The following is a 14470-nucleotide window of genomic DNA, read 5'->3' on the forward strand; positions in this document are numbered from 1 at the left end:
AGACCGATGGCCTGCCAAGATGCCACCGAGGCCGGTAAATATTAGAAATATACCCAAGATTGTAACATAAAAAACCTGCTGTAGATCTCCATCTTTTTTAAAACCAACTCTAAATCTTATTAGTATAATTATACCATCAAAGTTAGGCCAAGTACAACATCTTACTACCCAACTTGTGAAAATTTCATCTGCATCAGAATTCTGATTTCTGCCTGTGCTGTGGCGAGTTGAGGGTTTGAGTATGAACCCCTCACCCAACATCAGAAGGATCCATTGAAATCATCACATGCAGCCATCATTTTGAACTAAGACAGCTAGTGCTCAACTGCATTTTTTTTAATTCATGACACTACTAAACTAATATAGTAAAATAAACTTCTAAGGAGCCATTTAAAATTATCAACACTTTTCATAAGCATATTAGTTGTACACTGGATGGGCGAGTTGGCTAATGTTGACATACGATAGTAATAGTACATGACACACCACCATCCCAAGTTGTTCCTACATGTGAGGTTTGATGGTCCTGTATGTATCTGTATGCAAGATATGGTCCAGACAAGAAAAAGTTAACAGACGGAAAGACCCATCATAGACGGGCGTATAAAAATACTTTAAATTGATTTAAAAACTTGCATGCTTTCGCTATCATAAGGTATCAACTGCCCTGATACAACACTGTTACATGCATGACATTGTGTTTATTGGGTGAAAACCTTTTGTATGTGATGTAGATTAGCGATAGTAGCCAAAAGGAACCGAAGTATAGCATGTCAAAGAAAATTAATAAAATCTATTCTAAATGCATAAATATTAGAAATAAAAAGAAAGTGTTTTATTTCACGACGCACTCAACACATTTTATTTACGGTTATATGGCATCAGACATATGGTTAAGGACCACACAGATTTTTTTTTATAGAGGAAACCCGCTGTTGCCACATAGGCTACTCTTTTATGACAGGCAGCAAGGGATCTTTTATTTGTGCTTCCTACAGGCAGGATAGCACAAACCATGGCCTTTGCTGAACCAGTTATGGATCACTGGTCGGTGCAAGTGGTTTACACCTACCCATTGAGCCTTGTGGAGCACTCACTCAGGGTTTGGAGACGTCATCTGGATTACAAATTCCATGCCTCGACTGGGATCCGAACCCAGTACCTACCAGCCTGTAGACCGATGGCTTGCCAAGATGCCACCGAGGCCGGTAAATATTAGAAATATACCCAAGATTGTAACATAAAAAACCTGCTGTAGATCTCCATCTTTTTTAAAACCAACTCTAAATCTTATTAGTATAATTATACCATCAAAGTTAGGCCAAGTACAACATCTTACTACCCAACTTGTGAAAATTTCATCTGCATCAGAATTCTGATTTCTGCCTGTGCTGTGGCGAGTTGAGGGTTTGAGTATGAACCCCTCACCCAACATCAGAAGGATCCATTGAAATCATCACATGCAGCCATCATTTTGAACTAAGACAGCTAGTGCTCAACTGCATTTTTTTAAATTCATGACACTACTAAACTAATATAGTAAAATAAACTTCTAAGGAGCCATTTAAAATTATCAACACTTTTCATAAGCATATTAGTTGTACACTGGATGGGCGAGTTGGCTAATGTTGACATACGATAGTAATAGTACATGACACACCACCATCCCAAGTTGTTCCTACATGTGAGGTTTGATGGTCCTGTATGTATCTGTATGCAAGATATGGTCCAGACAAGAAAAAGTTAACAGACGGAAAGACCCATCATAGACGGGCGTATAAAAATACTTTAAATTGATTTAAAAACTTGCATGCTTTCGCTATCATAAGGTATCAACTGCCCTGATACAACACTGTTACATGCATGACATTGTGTTTATTGGGTGAAAACCTTTTGTATGTGATGTAGATTAGCGATAGTAGCCAAAAGGAACCGAAGTATAGCATGTCAAAGAAAATTAATAAAATCTATTCTAAATGCATAAATATTAGAAATAAAAAGAAAGTGTTTTATTTCACGACGCACTCAACACATTTTATTTACGGTTATATGGCATCAGACATATGGTTAAGGACCACACAGATTTTTTTTTATAGAGGAAACCCGCTGTTGCCACATAGGCTACTCTTTTATGACAGGCAGCAAGGGATCTTTTATTTGTGCTTCCCACAGGCAGGATAGCACAAACCATGGCCTTTGCTGAACCAGTTATGGATCACTGGTCGGTGCAAGTGGTTTACACCTACCCATTGAGCCTTGTGGAGCACTCACTCAGGGTTTGGAGACGTCATCTGGATTACAAATTCCATGCCTCGACTGGGATCCGAACCCAGTACCTACCAGCCTGTAGACCGATGGCCTGCCAAGATGCCACCGAGGCCGGTAAATATTAGAAATATACCCAAGATTGTAACATAAAAAACCTGCTGTAGATCTCCATCTTTTTTAAAACCAACTCTAAATCTTATTAGTATAATTATACCATCAAAGTTAGGCCAAGTACAACATCTTACTACCCAACTTGTGAAAATTTCATCTGCATCAGAATTCTGATTTCTGCCTGTGCTGTGGCGAGTTGAGGGTTTGAGTATGAACCCCTCACCCAACATCAGAAGGATCCATTGAAATCATCACATGCAGCCATCATTTTGAACTAAGACAGCTAGTGCTCAACTGCATTTTTTTAAATTCATGACACTACTAAACTAATATAGCCATCTATATTTAAAATTATCAACACTTTTCATAAGCATACTAGTTGTACACTGGATGGGCGAGTTGGCTAATGTCGACATACGATGGAAACAAAGAAAGAAAAAATCTGTATTTTTCATGCACCTTTTAATGTGTTGTAGAGTAAAAACAAAAGAAAAGTTAAGTGTTTTGTTTAACAAAACCACTAGAGCACATTGATTTATGGGTGTCAAACAATTGATAATTCTGACAGTCTTAGAGAAGAAACCCACACAGAATTTCCCATTAGTAGCAAAGGTTTTTTTTATATGAATCATCCCACAGACAGGATAGCAAATAATATGGCCTTTGATATACCAGTTGTGGTGGACTGGTTGGAACAAGAAATAGCCCGAATGGCCCACTGATGAGGATTGATCCTTGACCAACTGCACATCAGGTGAGCACTTTACCACTGGGTTATGTCCTGCTCTAGAATGAAAACAAAAAAAAAAAAAAGAAAGAAAGAAAGAAAAGAAGTAGACTCCAAGTACACTTATCAACAACGTAAGCATGTGAAAACAAACCTGTAGTAAAATTCAGTGGTAGTCTCTTTGGCATCGACGCTCGAGGATACCGACACTGAGCATCCGCATAGATTTTCATCTTCTCCTCAATCGAGTCTGAAAAGTTAAATAAGATTACTTTCACAACTGTGCTAGGAATCGGATAAAAGTGTATCAATGTGCTCTTACTGATAAATGATCAAATAATTATCAGTGCTTTACAGTATTTAAAATTGTTATTTTATGTTAAAAAAAAAAAAAAAATCGGATTCCCCACCCCTGCCACCATAAAAAAAACAAATAATAAGTCTCATGTAAACAATTACTTTTATACCAACATAAACAAATTATCAAATTACAGACACAAAAACTGGCTGAAGTACGATATATAACTCTTAAAAATCAATACCTTTGCATGAATCTGCCTCTCAATACTGATTTGAGTATTTAATTCTTAGAATTAAAAATGTAAATTTCTGAAACAAATGCTGCTTTTGAAGTAAGTCAAATGAGCTAAATGAAGAAAAACAAACAAACATTGATACTTGTTATAGCACATGTATAATTAGTAGCACAGGTTTAATTAAAGCAACCAGTTTCATTATATATTTTACCTGGATTGATTGCTTCCTCCAGGCCTTTATAATAGGCCCAATTTTCTGGATTTCTATCAATCAGATCTAGGCAAATATCAACAGCATCACCTTTTCTGCCCAGCTGCACTAGAAGTTGAGCTATAAAAAATAAAAAAATAATTTTTTTAAAATAAATTAACATTTTGTACGATAAAAAATGTAGCAGCAAAATAAATTGTTAAGACTCAAATCAACACATTTTTTAATCAGCAAGGGTTAATAATGTATTGAAAACTTGCTTGACCCATGTATTGAAAACTTGCTTGTCCCAGGGAATATTTTATTTGCTTTGTTATTTTCTCACGCATCTAAAAGTAAACTACAAAGCTATTTTGGATTAGAAAGACTGGAAAACAAAGTATAATAAAATCATGTTCACCTCAGGTGAACAGCTTAGCTACAACTAAAACCATTCACTAAAACTTCTTAACTATAAATCAATAAGATTAAACTGTTTATATTCTATATGTATAAAGGTATTGGCGTACTCAATTATTTCTTATGTCTACTGGTAAAGACAACAAGACGATACATTTTCATTAATTAAAAATTGCATGCCTATCTACAAAGGTAATACAAAATTGAAAAGTGAGAAACCCCCACCCCAAAAAAAAAAAAACACCACCTTGCCTTTTATTTCTTGCATTGACAGTCTATCAACCATTTGCTTGTCAAAGGTTGTGAGGTGTTCCAGTGCTCTTTGATACATGCCAGCTTCACGCATGACCAGGTTTTGGTACATCAAAAGTTCAGAATGTTCATAGTCATATGGTTTAGGCTGCAATATGACAATTATCACCTTGTTAATGTAGGTTAAACAAAATGCTGTACTTGTAATAAAAATGTTATTATAAATATTAAATTATTAAATAATAAATGTAAAGCAAATATTAAATTATTTCAAATGAATGCCAGAAAACAAGAAATATTTAATAAAAATCAGGTACCGGTATAATTGATTAGAGACATTTTACAAAAACATAATAAGAATATCGTCAGTGTCTTAGCATAATTGCCTCACTAATTTAGAGCTTTTGAGATTAATGGGGAAAAAATTGTTTTGTTATTCTTGTTCAAGTAATTTTTAAAGCATTTCTGTTTGTATAAAAATTAGTATTTTTCCCACATCTCAAAAATCTCTAAAAACAAGTTGAGCAATTATGCCAAGAGACTGGCAATATAATATACCTTTGTCTCAAATATGGACATAGTTCAGAGTTATAAAATTATTTAACAGAGGGATGGATACTAGTAATCTATATTATTAAGAATAATAATTAACAATAATTATTTTTCATCAAGACAAAATGTCAATCCTTACCATCTGTGTTTTTCTAAATTCCTCTAAGATTTTTAAAGCCATGTCAAAATCTTTCAACAAATGATAGGCCATTGCATACCCTATCCATGATGCCCTTTGACCTGGTCGTAAAACCAACAGCTGGTATCTTGTTTCCTGCAACAAGAATGCTTTATTTATTACACACTCAAAAATCTCAGACTTAACCAACCAACATAAAAAGTTTAAATAATATTTTATTATAAATGATATTGGTTTAGATTGGACAACAACCAAAATCTTTTACAAGATTGTATTCACTACCCAAACAGTACACATGCTTGACAAATGTAGAAAATAATTTTTTATTCGGAGCTTCAAATGACAAATGTAAAAATATGATTTAAAAACTAATTAAAGATTTTACATTAAGGGAGACAATTGCATCTCTCTAACCTTCTGACTACTGCAGGCGAGATATCTCGCCTGACGTCACCTCAGATGATATACTATATACAGTGCATTCCCCAATTCACATTTTCCACTGTTTTGCACACGACACTCACCAGAAGCGATTTAAGTAAGAGGAAATGGAAGACAAAGTCAGCTTTCTGTTTCTTTAGATTTAGTTTTTTCAGTGGATTATACCTTGGAATTTTGAGTTGAAAAGTGGTTTTTGGCAAGTATTTTTGCTTGACAACAATGGTGGCATGTCGCAGTCATTTTCAGGGATTGATAGCTGATTGTGACAACTAATTTGATAATAAATTTGATCATTTTCCAACAACTAAAATCACCAAATATTGGGATATGAATCGTAGTTTGTTTGTTTTTAAAATTCTGGTCAGAAAACCACTTATTGGGAATAATGGACATAAATACTGGACAGCTAGCCACAAATGCCTGCAAGTCAAGGCAACTTTTTCGATTTTTAGCCTAATTTTAATAAACATCAACTGATCTAAAATATAGAGCCCTCAAAAGTACCCGGTCTCCGGCGGCAAATCGCCGCCGCCTACTTTTCGTTGATGGTAAAAAAAAAGTGTTTTCTCTTTTTTAATTTCTTCGATTTTTCAAATGTTTCTTGGGGAGGGCCCCCAGACCCCCCGCTTTGCCCCCTGCTATCATCACTGTTGTAGCCTGCTACTTCTTAAACTATTGAGGGCGCTGAAAATATCATAAAAATTAGAAAAAACTGCGAAAATAATACTTTCCGATTAAAATATGAACTTTATTTTATGTATTTATAAAACATTTAAGTGAATAAGTAAACTAGTACCCACTCAACGTGGTTTTTGTCAAAAATTAATCCAGTAGTCTAAAGGTTAAACAGCAGTGACTATGCTGTCTAATATACTAGATATCAGACCTAAAAACATGTAGGGTGATTATGCATTATTTATATCACATCAAATTACATAAAATAATCAAAAAGTTCATAGCGCATACCCGATATCCTTCGAGATCTCTCATTTGTATTTGAAGTAGTGACAAATCTCTCAAAATCTGCAAGTTATCCTGTAATAATAAATGGAAATGGATGCTTACCACCACATCAGCACATACACAACTATTTGTGTTAGATACCATTTATCTTAAAGAGTTGTTTTAAAACTTATCTAATGAGCGAATGCGAGTTAGCTACATTTTTAAACAGAGTTGTAAGATAAATGGTATATATTGGACACCAATGTATTTCTTACATGTCCTCAAAAGCCAGGTTTAAAGCAAACTTACTTACAACACTTGCAGCTAACTTACATGACAAGACTACTTTTTCCCTCCATTCAATGGCATGGCATTGGTCATCATTAGGAGCAGCCAGTCAGTCATCAGAGTTCTACAAATCCGCTAGCCCGACGCCCATGGCTAGTGGTTTTTAAGTTCGGGCTAGTGAGAAACGCAAAACCACTAGCCTTTCCCACCCCTTCTTCCTTATCGCTCGATTGTGTGTTTTTTGTTGTTTTTTTTCTCTCGGCTGAAATTTCGTTTAATAAATTTGATTGTGATGTTTGTCATAGAATAATATCAACACCACCATCAGTATATAATAATAATCCACTTGAACTAGATCTGCAAACTGCAGTAACATGCAATCTCTACATCGTCAGTTACAGCATGCATTGTTTACTTTTCCCTTTCAAGTTTCTGGCACAGGAAATAAGTCTAATGACATGCGTGTTTTGATTGGTTGGACACGTCACGTGGTAGTTAATCTCGCACATAATTATGTTTTAGTCTAAGAACTTGCAAATCACCAATCACGACGACAGGTTAATCTCAATCAAGTAAACCCCAGTCATGCTTTGAATTTCAGTGTTTGTTTTATTTACCTATTGTTTTCTAATTTAACACTTCGCTTACAATGGTTATCGGCAACCAGGAAAACAATTTACTTTAATGGTAATCGCACGTGCAATGACTCGGCTTGGCCTATTACGTTTGGATAATGTCTCACAGCTGCCGATACAAAATAATACCTTTTTAGTTCATCAATTAACAACGGATTAGATGTCGCCGTTCTATCCTTTTGATATCGGTCTGACATGGGATAATGCCCTGTATTTGAGCAATTGGCAGTACCGTTCCTGAATAGGCGGCCCTAAAAGTATAACCCACTACCAGATACACTGAACCATCCATTACCGTGGTCACACTGCCATACCCTCATTTAAATTTAATTATTTTGATAGTGGTTTTAGATACCAACCATGAGTTTAATCAATTATTTTTCCCAGGGGGAGGGCAAAAGCGAAAACGGGACAATGACGATGGATCACACTTGACAAAAGACCAAACGTACAACACGACAAAACTGAAAGTTACAACATAATTTAAGTGTTTGTTTTGTTTCATTTTACTGTTATACTCGTAAATGTGTAATCTTACAAAAATTAGTTAAAAATCCAGTTATAATTGATCAAGAATTTGGGCTAGTGCTTTATCTTGGTGGGCTAGTGGTTTTCACAAACCCACTAGCCCTGTGGCTAGTGACTTTTCAAAATATTTGTCATACTCTGGTCATGTGTCTTTAAATTGCTACCACAAATATATATATATATATATATATATATATATATATATATATATATATATATATATATATATATATATATATATATATATATTAGTCAATGTGTCAAACCAGTCATTTGGCCAAATGCCTAAAATTTCCAGTCATTTGGCCAAATGACTGAAAATGAGTGCCCTCAGTTTGACAGACTGCCTGATAGGGAATTCTGTATTTTGAAAAAGGTACTTATACCAAAACCAGAGTACTTTTTGTTGATAAATGAACTGAAGCATTTAAATGAACAATCATCAGCTAAGTCACACCAAGGTTATTATCTTCTGTCCAAGTATGAGATTCTTCAGTGTGGAGAAGTTGATAAGACGTCGCAAATCCAACAATGACCCGATACAGTATTACGTGCACATCGAAGAGAAATTCGATGTTATCAAACGTGCCCACATTGCCACTGGCCACGGTGGTCGCGATCGAATGGTAAAGGAATTAGGCAAGAAGTATGCCAATGTTACCAGGGATTCTATTGAACTGTTTAAGTCAATGTGCATTGACTGTCAGCGTAAACGTGTTCGACCGATGACAAAGGGTGTGGTTGTCCGACCGATTATGTTTAAAGAGTTCTCCGCTCGTGGCCAAGTAGATCTCATCGATATGCAATCGTTACCGCATGGTTCTTTCAAGTGGATTATGGTGTATCAGGACCATCTTACAAAGTTTGTTGTTATCCGCCCACTGACATCAAAGCGAGCTGCTGAGGTTGCATACCAACTCATGGACATATTTCTGCTATTAGGTGCGCCACATATATTACAGAGCGACAACGGTTCCGAATTTACAGCTCATATCATTTCCGACTTGAAGGAGTTGTGGCCAGAGCTAGTTATAGTGCATGGTAAACTGCGCCACCCACAGAGTCACGGTTCTGTAGAACGTGCGAATTATGACATTAAAGACATGCTTGTTGCGTGGACGAGTGAGAATGATACCGCTGATTGGACTATTGGTGTTAAATTTGTTCAGTTTCGCAAGAACTCGAGTTTCAATGTGGGAATAAAACAGTCACCTTATGCAACCTTATTTGGCATTGAAGCCAGGATTGGTTTGACTTCCTCGTCATTACCGCATGATGTTATCCAGAAGCTACAGACAGAAGATGACTTACTAGCCATTCTGTCCAGCAGCTCAACTCAACCAGACACTCAACCTCTACCAGAAACGACTCAACCTCTACCAGAAACTCCTCAACCTCTGCCAGAAACTCCTCAACCTCTACCAGAAACGACTCAACCTCTACCAGAAACGACTCAACCTCTACCAGAAACGACTCAACCAACGAGCAGCATAGACAAGAAAAGAAAGCTTGCAATAGCCGCACAACAGAAACAAGCCGAGCGTGTTGTTAAGCGAAGTCGAGTGATTATGAAGGATGGTACCGTTGGTGATAACGTAGCTGTGCCCATTCCGTCGTTGACAGGGGACGTGGTGATCCCAGAAATATTCTAGGTGTTATATTAGCTGTAGAAAACGGACAATATACCATTGGTTGCCCTTCTGGTATTCTGAAAGGGAAATATAGTCGACACCAGTTTGATTTATGTCCTCAGAGACTCCTGAGTGAATCTGACATTAACAGTGATAGCAGTGTGTCGCTTCGTCAAGCCAACAAAAAGGAGTCTCAACACAGTGGTCAGGGTTTCGTCAAGTGCAATTGTAATGGACCTAAGAGATGTCGGAGTAAGCGATGTGCTTGTTTCAAAAATAATGTTTTGTGTAATAGCAGATGTCACAACAGTGTAAATTGTTTAAATAAATGATGTATGTATTATGTATCACCAATGCATTATACTGGTAAATTTGTTGTTACATGTATTTGATTATTCATTTTTGTTATAATAAACATAAATACAGATGAAACATAGTTTAATTATTACAAAACACCCAAGAAATACCCTTTAGTCATTTGGCCAAATGACTGGAGGTCATTTTCAGTCATTTGGCCAAATGACTGGAAATTTTTGTCATTTGGTCAAATGACTGGCGGTCAAAGGCTGGACACTTGGCTTGGTTTGACACTGACTGTAACATATATATATATATATGTGTGTTAACAATATATTATCAAAAATAACCAGTGTTTGAATTTTACCACGGCACCAATGGCAATAGCTGTATGTGCCGTCCTTACTTGCAGCTATGCCCTTGAACACTTCCATGTTGATTTTTTAATTTTCATAAATTTGTATTCACTTTTAATAATGTAGCACATCTGCTACATTGGGCAGGGAAAATGTAGCATATATCATGGCTCGAAATGCAGTGTTAGTACATGCACGCCGATTTTTGCGTGTGCATGTAACTTTTAAAACTGGGTGCACGCGGTGCATGCTAATATTTTTCAAGTATTGTGTATTGCGTATACTAGTATCCTGCTGTCTACCAGATTCACTCAAGTTGTTGAATTTTGCGTACGCATCTCGTAATCTGTTCACCACATGAAAACGATAACTTTTATCTTATGGGCGCATCCATTTTGTATCCCATAATCCTACTTACAACAATGGCGCCCTTTCGGTCATTTCCGTGAAATATATTTGCAAAAATTGCCGGCAATATCTCGGTTATATCCGTGAACGGTATTAGGGAAGGTGGTCGAGACCGACTTTGGGATATCCACGCACATAACACAGTTGTTGTCATCACTGACAAATTGAACTCCGCCAGATCTGTGATCAATACAAAGTACCGTAACTGCCTTGAACATTTTCGAACTCAGATATGGGCACTTGATCAGATGATTGCAAATGTGCAGGTGCGTTACTCGCGTAGTTGACTCGAAGTCAGTCAGTGATTATTTCAATCGCAACTTCTCGTCGAATTCCGTAGGCTAATTTATATTATACCAACAGATCTTATCGAGTTAAAAAAGTTGACAACTTGCTTAATACAAAACACAAATATTTGTACGTTTTTGTAATAGGCCTATTATAGATTTCTGTAAGGTGTTTACGTTGGGTCAAGAATCAGTAATAAACGCAGTTGTATAACGTTTCGGTACTGTTAATAAATATAGGTATTGCAGAAAAAAACGAAGTTGCCTTATTTTTGGTGCATGCAGAATTTTAATGGTGCATGTAACTTTTTTTTCAGCATGCACCTGGTGCATGTAGATTTTTGTTTTCATTTCTAGCCCTGTATATGCTACATGTTATTAACCTTGTAAAATACATTATGGTATATATATCTGTATCAAAGAGTCCAAGACCATAATGTGAAATAATTTTTGTGTCAGAAACTTGATAGAAAGTAAGTTTTCTTCAAGGCCCTCTTTTGAAGGAGAAGTTTGCATTCATGCCCTTCTGACTTGCATTCATACCCTAATTTTAGTTATTCAACTGAAGGCAAAACTTGCCATGCCTCCCAGAAATTGAAATTCTACACCCGAATAATGAATGATGTTCTTGACGGGTGTGTAAAAAAATTCATTACTAAAAGTCAATTCTAAAATCATCTGTCTGATATACTGCCATTTCTGCTGTTTGGCAATAGATTTTCTTAGCAAATTCGTCAATTGCTAATATTTTATGGGCTTCCGCCTAAACCAAGCTTATAGAACTATATGGATTGAGACTTCGTTTAGATACTGATACAACACACTATCTGCCATTAACAGGCTGCCCTATTCAATAGCAGCATGGGATATTTTATATGCACTTTCACGGATAGAACACCACATACTGTGACTGCCATTAACAGGCTGCTCCTATTCGATAGCAGCATGGGATATTTTATATGCACTTTCACGGATAGAACACCACACTGTGACTGCCATTAACAGGTTGCCCTATTCGATAGCAGCATGGGATATTTTATATGCACTTTCACGGATAGAACACCACACACTGTGACTGCCATTAACAGGTTGCCCTATTCGATAGCAGCATGGGATATTTTATATGCACTTTCACGGATAGAACACCACACTGTGACTGCCATTAACAGGTTGCCCTATTCGATAGCAGCATGGGATATTTTATATGCACTTCCACAATACACACTGTGACTGTTATTAACAAGCTGCTCCTACTCGATAGCAGCATGGGATATTTTACATGCACTTTCACAACACACAGTGACTGCTCCTATTCGATAGCAGCATAAAATATTTTACATGCACTTTCACAGACAGAACTACACACTGACTGCCTTTAACAGGCTGCTCCTATTGGGTAGCAGGATAAAGTATTTTACATGCACTTTCACAGATAGAACAACACATACTGTGTACAGTTTGATACTTGACAAATGGCACTGGTTGGGATGGGGTGAGAGGGAATCCACAAGTGGGATCAACCTCTACTAATAAGTTATATTCATGGAATATTTTGTTCAGTATTGTGTCATGATTTGCAATGCAAGTTTCAAAAATCGCTACACAATTTTAAAACATTAAAGCGTAGTTGCTTATCAATTTTGAATTGAGTAAAAATATCGCTTATCAAGATTAAAAAACAAAGTGTTCCCTGATATTCCACCCCTACCTAACATGACAGTATTTATCAACTGTAGAGTAACAAACAGGATCTTGATTTCTACCAACACAATATTTCACCAAGATATGACAAAAAAGAAAGATATGTTCCTACTTTTAACAGAACCACAAGTACTGCAATGACTGACAGTGGTAAAATGTGACTTGTCTTTACATTCACTTACTTTATAAAATAGTGGAACCTGCATTACGCATGGAGAACGTTATCATTCTAAGAATCCCGTAACTGCCGATGGGAAGTTTTGCAAACTTTATCTGCAACAGCATTTGTAGCATTACTGGGTATTTGTTATTATTTGTGCTAAATTGCTGTCGCAAGGTGATCTGAATTTCAATGCCTAATGTAAACCGTCTGACTTGGTTTGAATGCTAAAGCTTTTACAAATATAACTTACTTTGTCCCACTTCAAAGCATTCCTGTAGCATTTGATGGCTTCATCATACTTGCGGTCAGATCGCTGTAAAAGTCCATACACATGCCAGCCTAAACCAGTTAAGGACCAAAGTGACACTTTTTTTTTATACGACAATGCAGTCACATGCAATAAATAAAAGACAAAATATTTTTAAACTGAAATCAGTTATCACCTTAATGTCAGCTTCGGTGGATAGTATGAACTTGACATCTACATGATCACCATGAACAGCCATCAGATATTATTAAACGATCTCCAACATCTACTACTACTAGATATCATAGTGTGATAGCAAAAATCTAAAAGGTATTCATTCAAATCTGTCAAACAATTATCATCATTGACCATCAATCATCATTCTGAAGACATTGTGACAAAAAGATTTGAATTTATTTTTGCACTATTTGTTTCCTAAACCGTAAGGATACAGACATGGCTCTTGAGATCATTTCTAAGTCCTCTTCGGACATATTCATATGCCTCCTCTTTTCTTCCCAAGCAATTTAAGGTCAGACCTTTCATAGCCAACGTTTCTTCAAAATGAAAACAAGCAGTACAGACATTATAAAACATGATTACAAAAACTTAAAAACTGTAAAAGATGGTGGGGAAGTTTACACAGGAGGTTATATTCAGAAAATTTAATTCAAAATGTATAGCCCACTTAATTTTGTCTTCACTAAACATAATGAAATAATAAATAAGGGTTTACTAAACAAGTCACTACCCAAATCAGTTTGGCGAGTTTGTAATAAAATGTATTCATTAAATTTTAAAATAGCATATTATAAAGGAATAATATTTCACACAGTCTTACCTCCATGTTCACAAAACTTTGAATTCGTCAATATTTGCTTAGCAAACTTCAGACCATTTTTGTACTGCTTCTGCTCGTAACATTTCTACAAAACAAATACAATATATACACGAAATATACTGATTTGAAGTTTTTGTTTTGTTTTGTTTAACGACACCATGAGAGTACAATGATTTATTAATCATTGGCTATTGATTTCAAACATTTGGTAATTTTGAGTCTTAGAGAAGAAACTCACTACATTTTTCCATCAGCAGCAAAGGAACTTTTATATGCACCATCCCACAGACAGGATAGCACATACCACGGCCTTTGATATAACAGTCATGATGCACTAGCTGGAATGAGAAATAGCCCAATGGACCTACTGACCGGGATCAATCCTGGACTGACCGCACATTAAGTGAACGCTTTACCACTGGGCTACGTCCCGCCCTATACTGACCTAGAGAAACCATAAATTTGATATTCGGTGTAGTCATATTGTCACTGTATTTCAGGGCTTTT

At 36.2% G+C, this 14470-nt stretch overlaps 1 protein-coding gene across 1 annotated transcript in view; it reads right to left on the bottom strand.

Moving 5' to 3' along the window:
• LOC121374410 (N-alpha-acetyltransferase 15, NatA auxiliary subunit-like) overlaps nt 1-14470 on the bottom strand; it is a 38881-nt gene that overhangs the window by 20984 nt on the left and 3427 nt on the right. Inside the window, exons 2-9 of the mRNA XM_041501510.1 lie at nt 13964-14048; nt 13575-13679; nt 13126-13214; nt 6603-6671; nt 5196-5330; nt 4505-4652; nt 3854-3973; nt 3181-3356 (exon numbers count right to left, since the gene is read on the bottom strand). Coding sequence (XP_041357444.1) covers nt 3181-3356; nt 3854-3973; nt 4505-4652; nt 5196-5330; nt 6603-6671; nt 13126-13214; nt 13575-13679; nt 13964-14048 — 927 coding nt within the window. The remainder of the gene's footprint in view (nt 1-3180; nt 3357-3853; nt 3974-4504; nt 4653-5195; nt 5331-6602; nt 6672-13125; nt 13215-13574; nt 13680-13963; nt 14049-14470) is intronic.

The sequence above is a fragment of the Gigantopelta aegis genome, chromosome 6, assembly GCF_016097555.1.
Source record: "Gigantopelta aegis isolate Gae_Host chromosome 6, Gae_host_genome, whole genome shotgun sequence".
Taxonomy (NCBI): domain Eukaryota; kingdom Metazoa; phylum Mollusca; class Gastropoda; order Neomphalida; family Peltospiridae; genus Gigantopelta; species Gigantopelta aegis.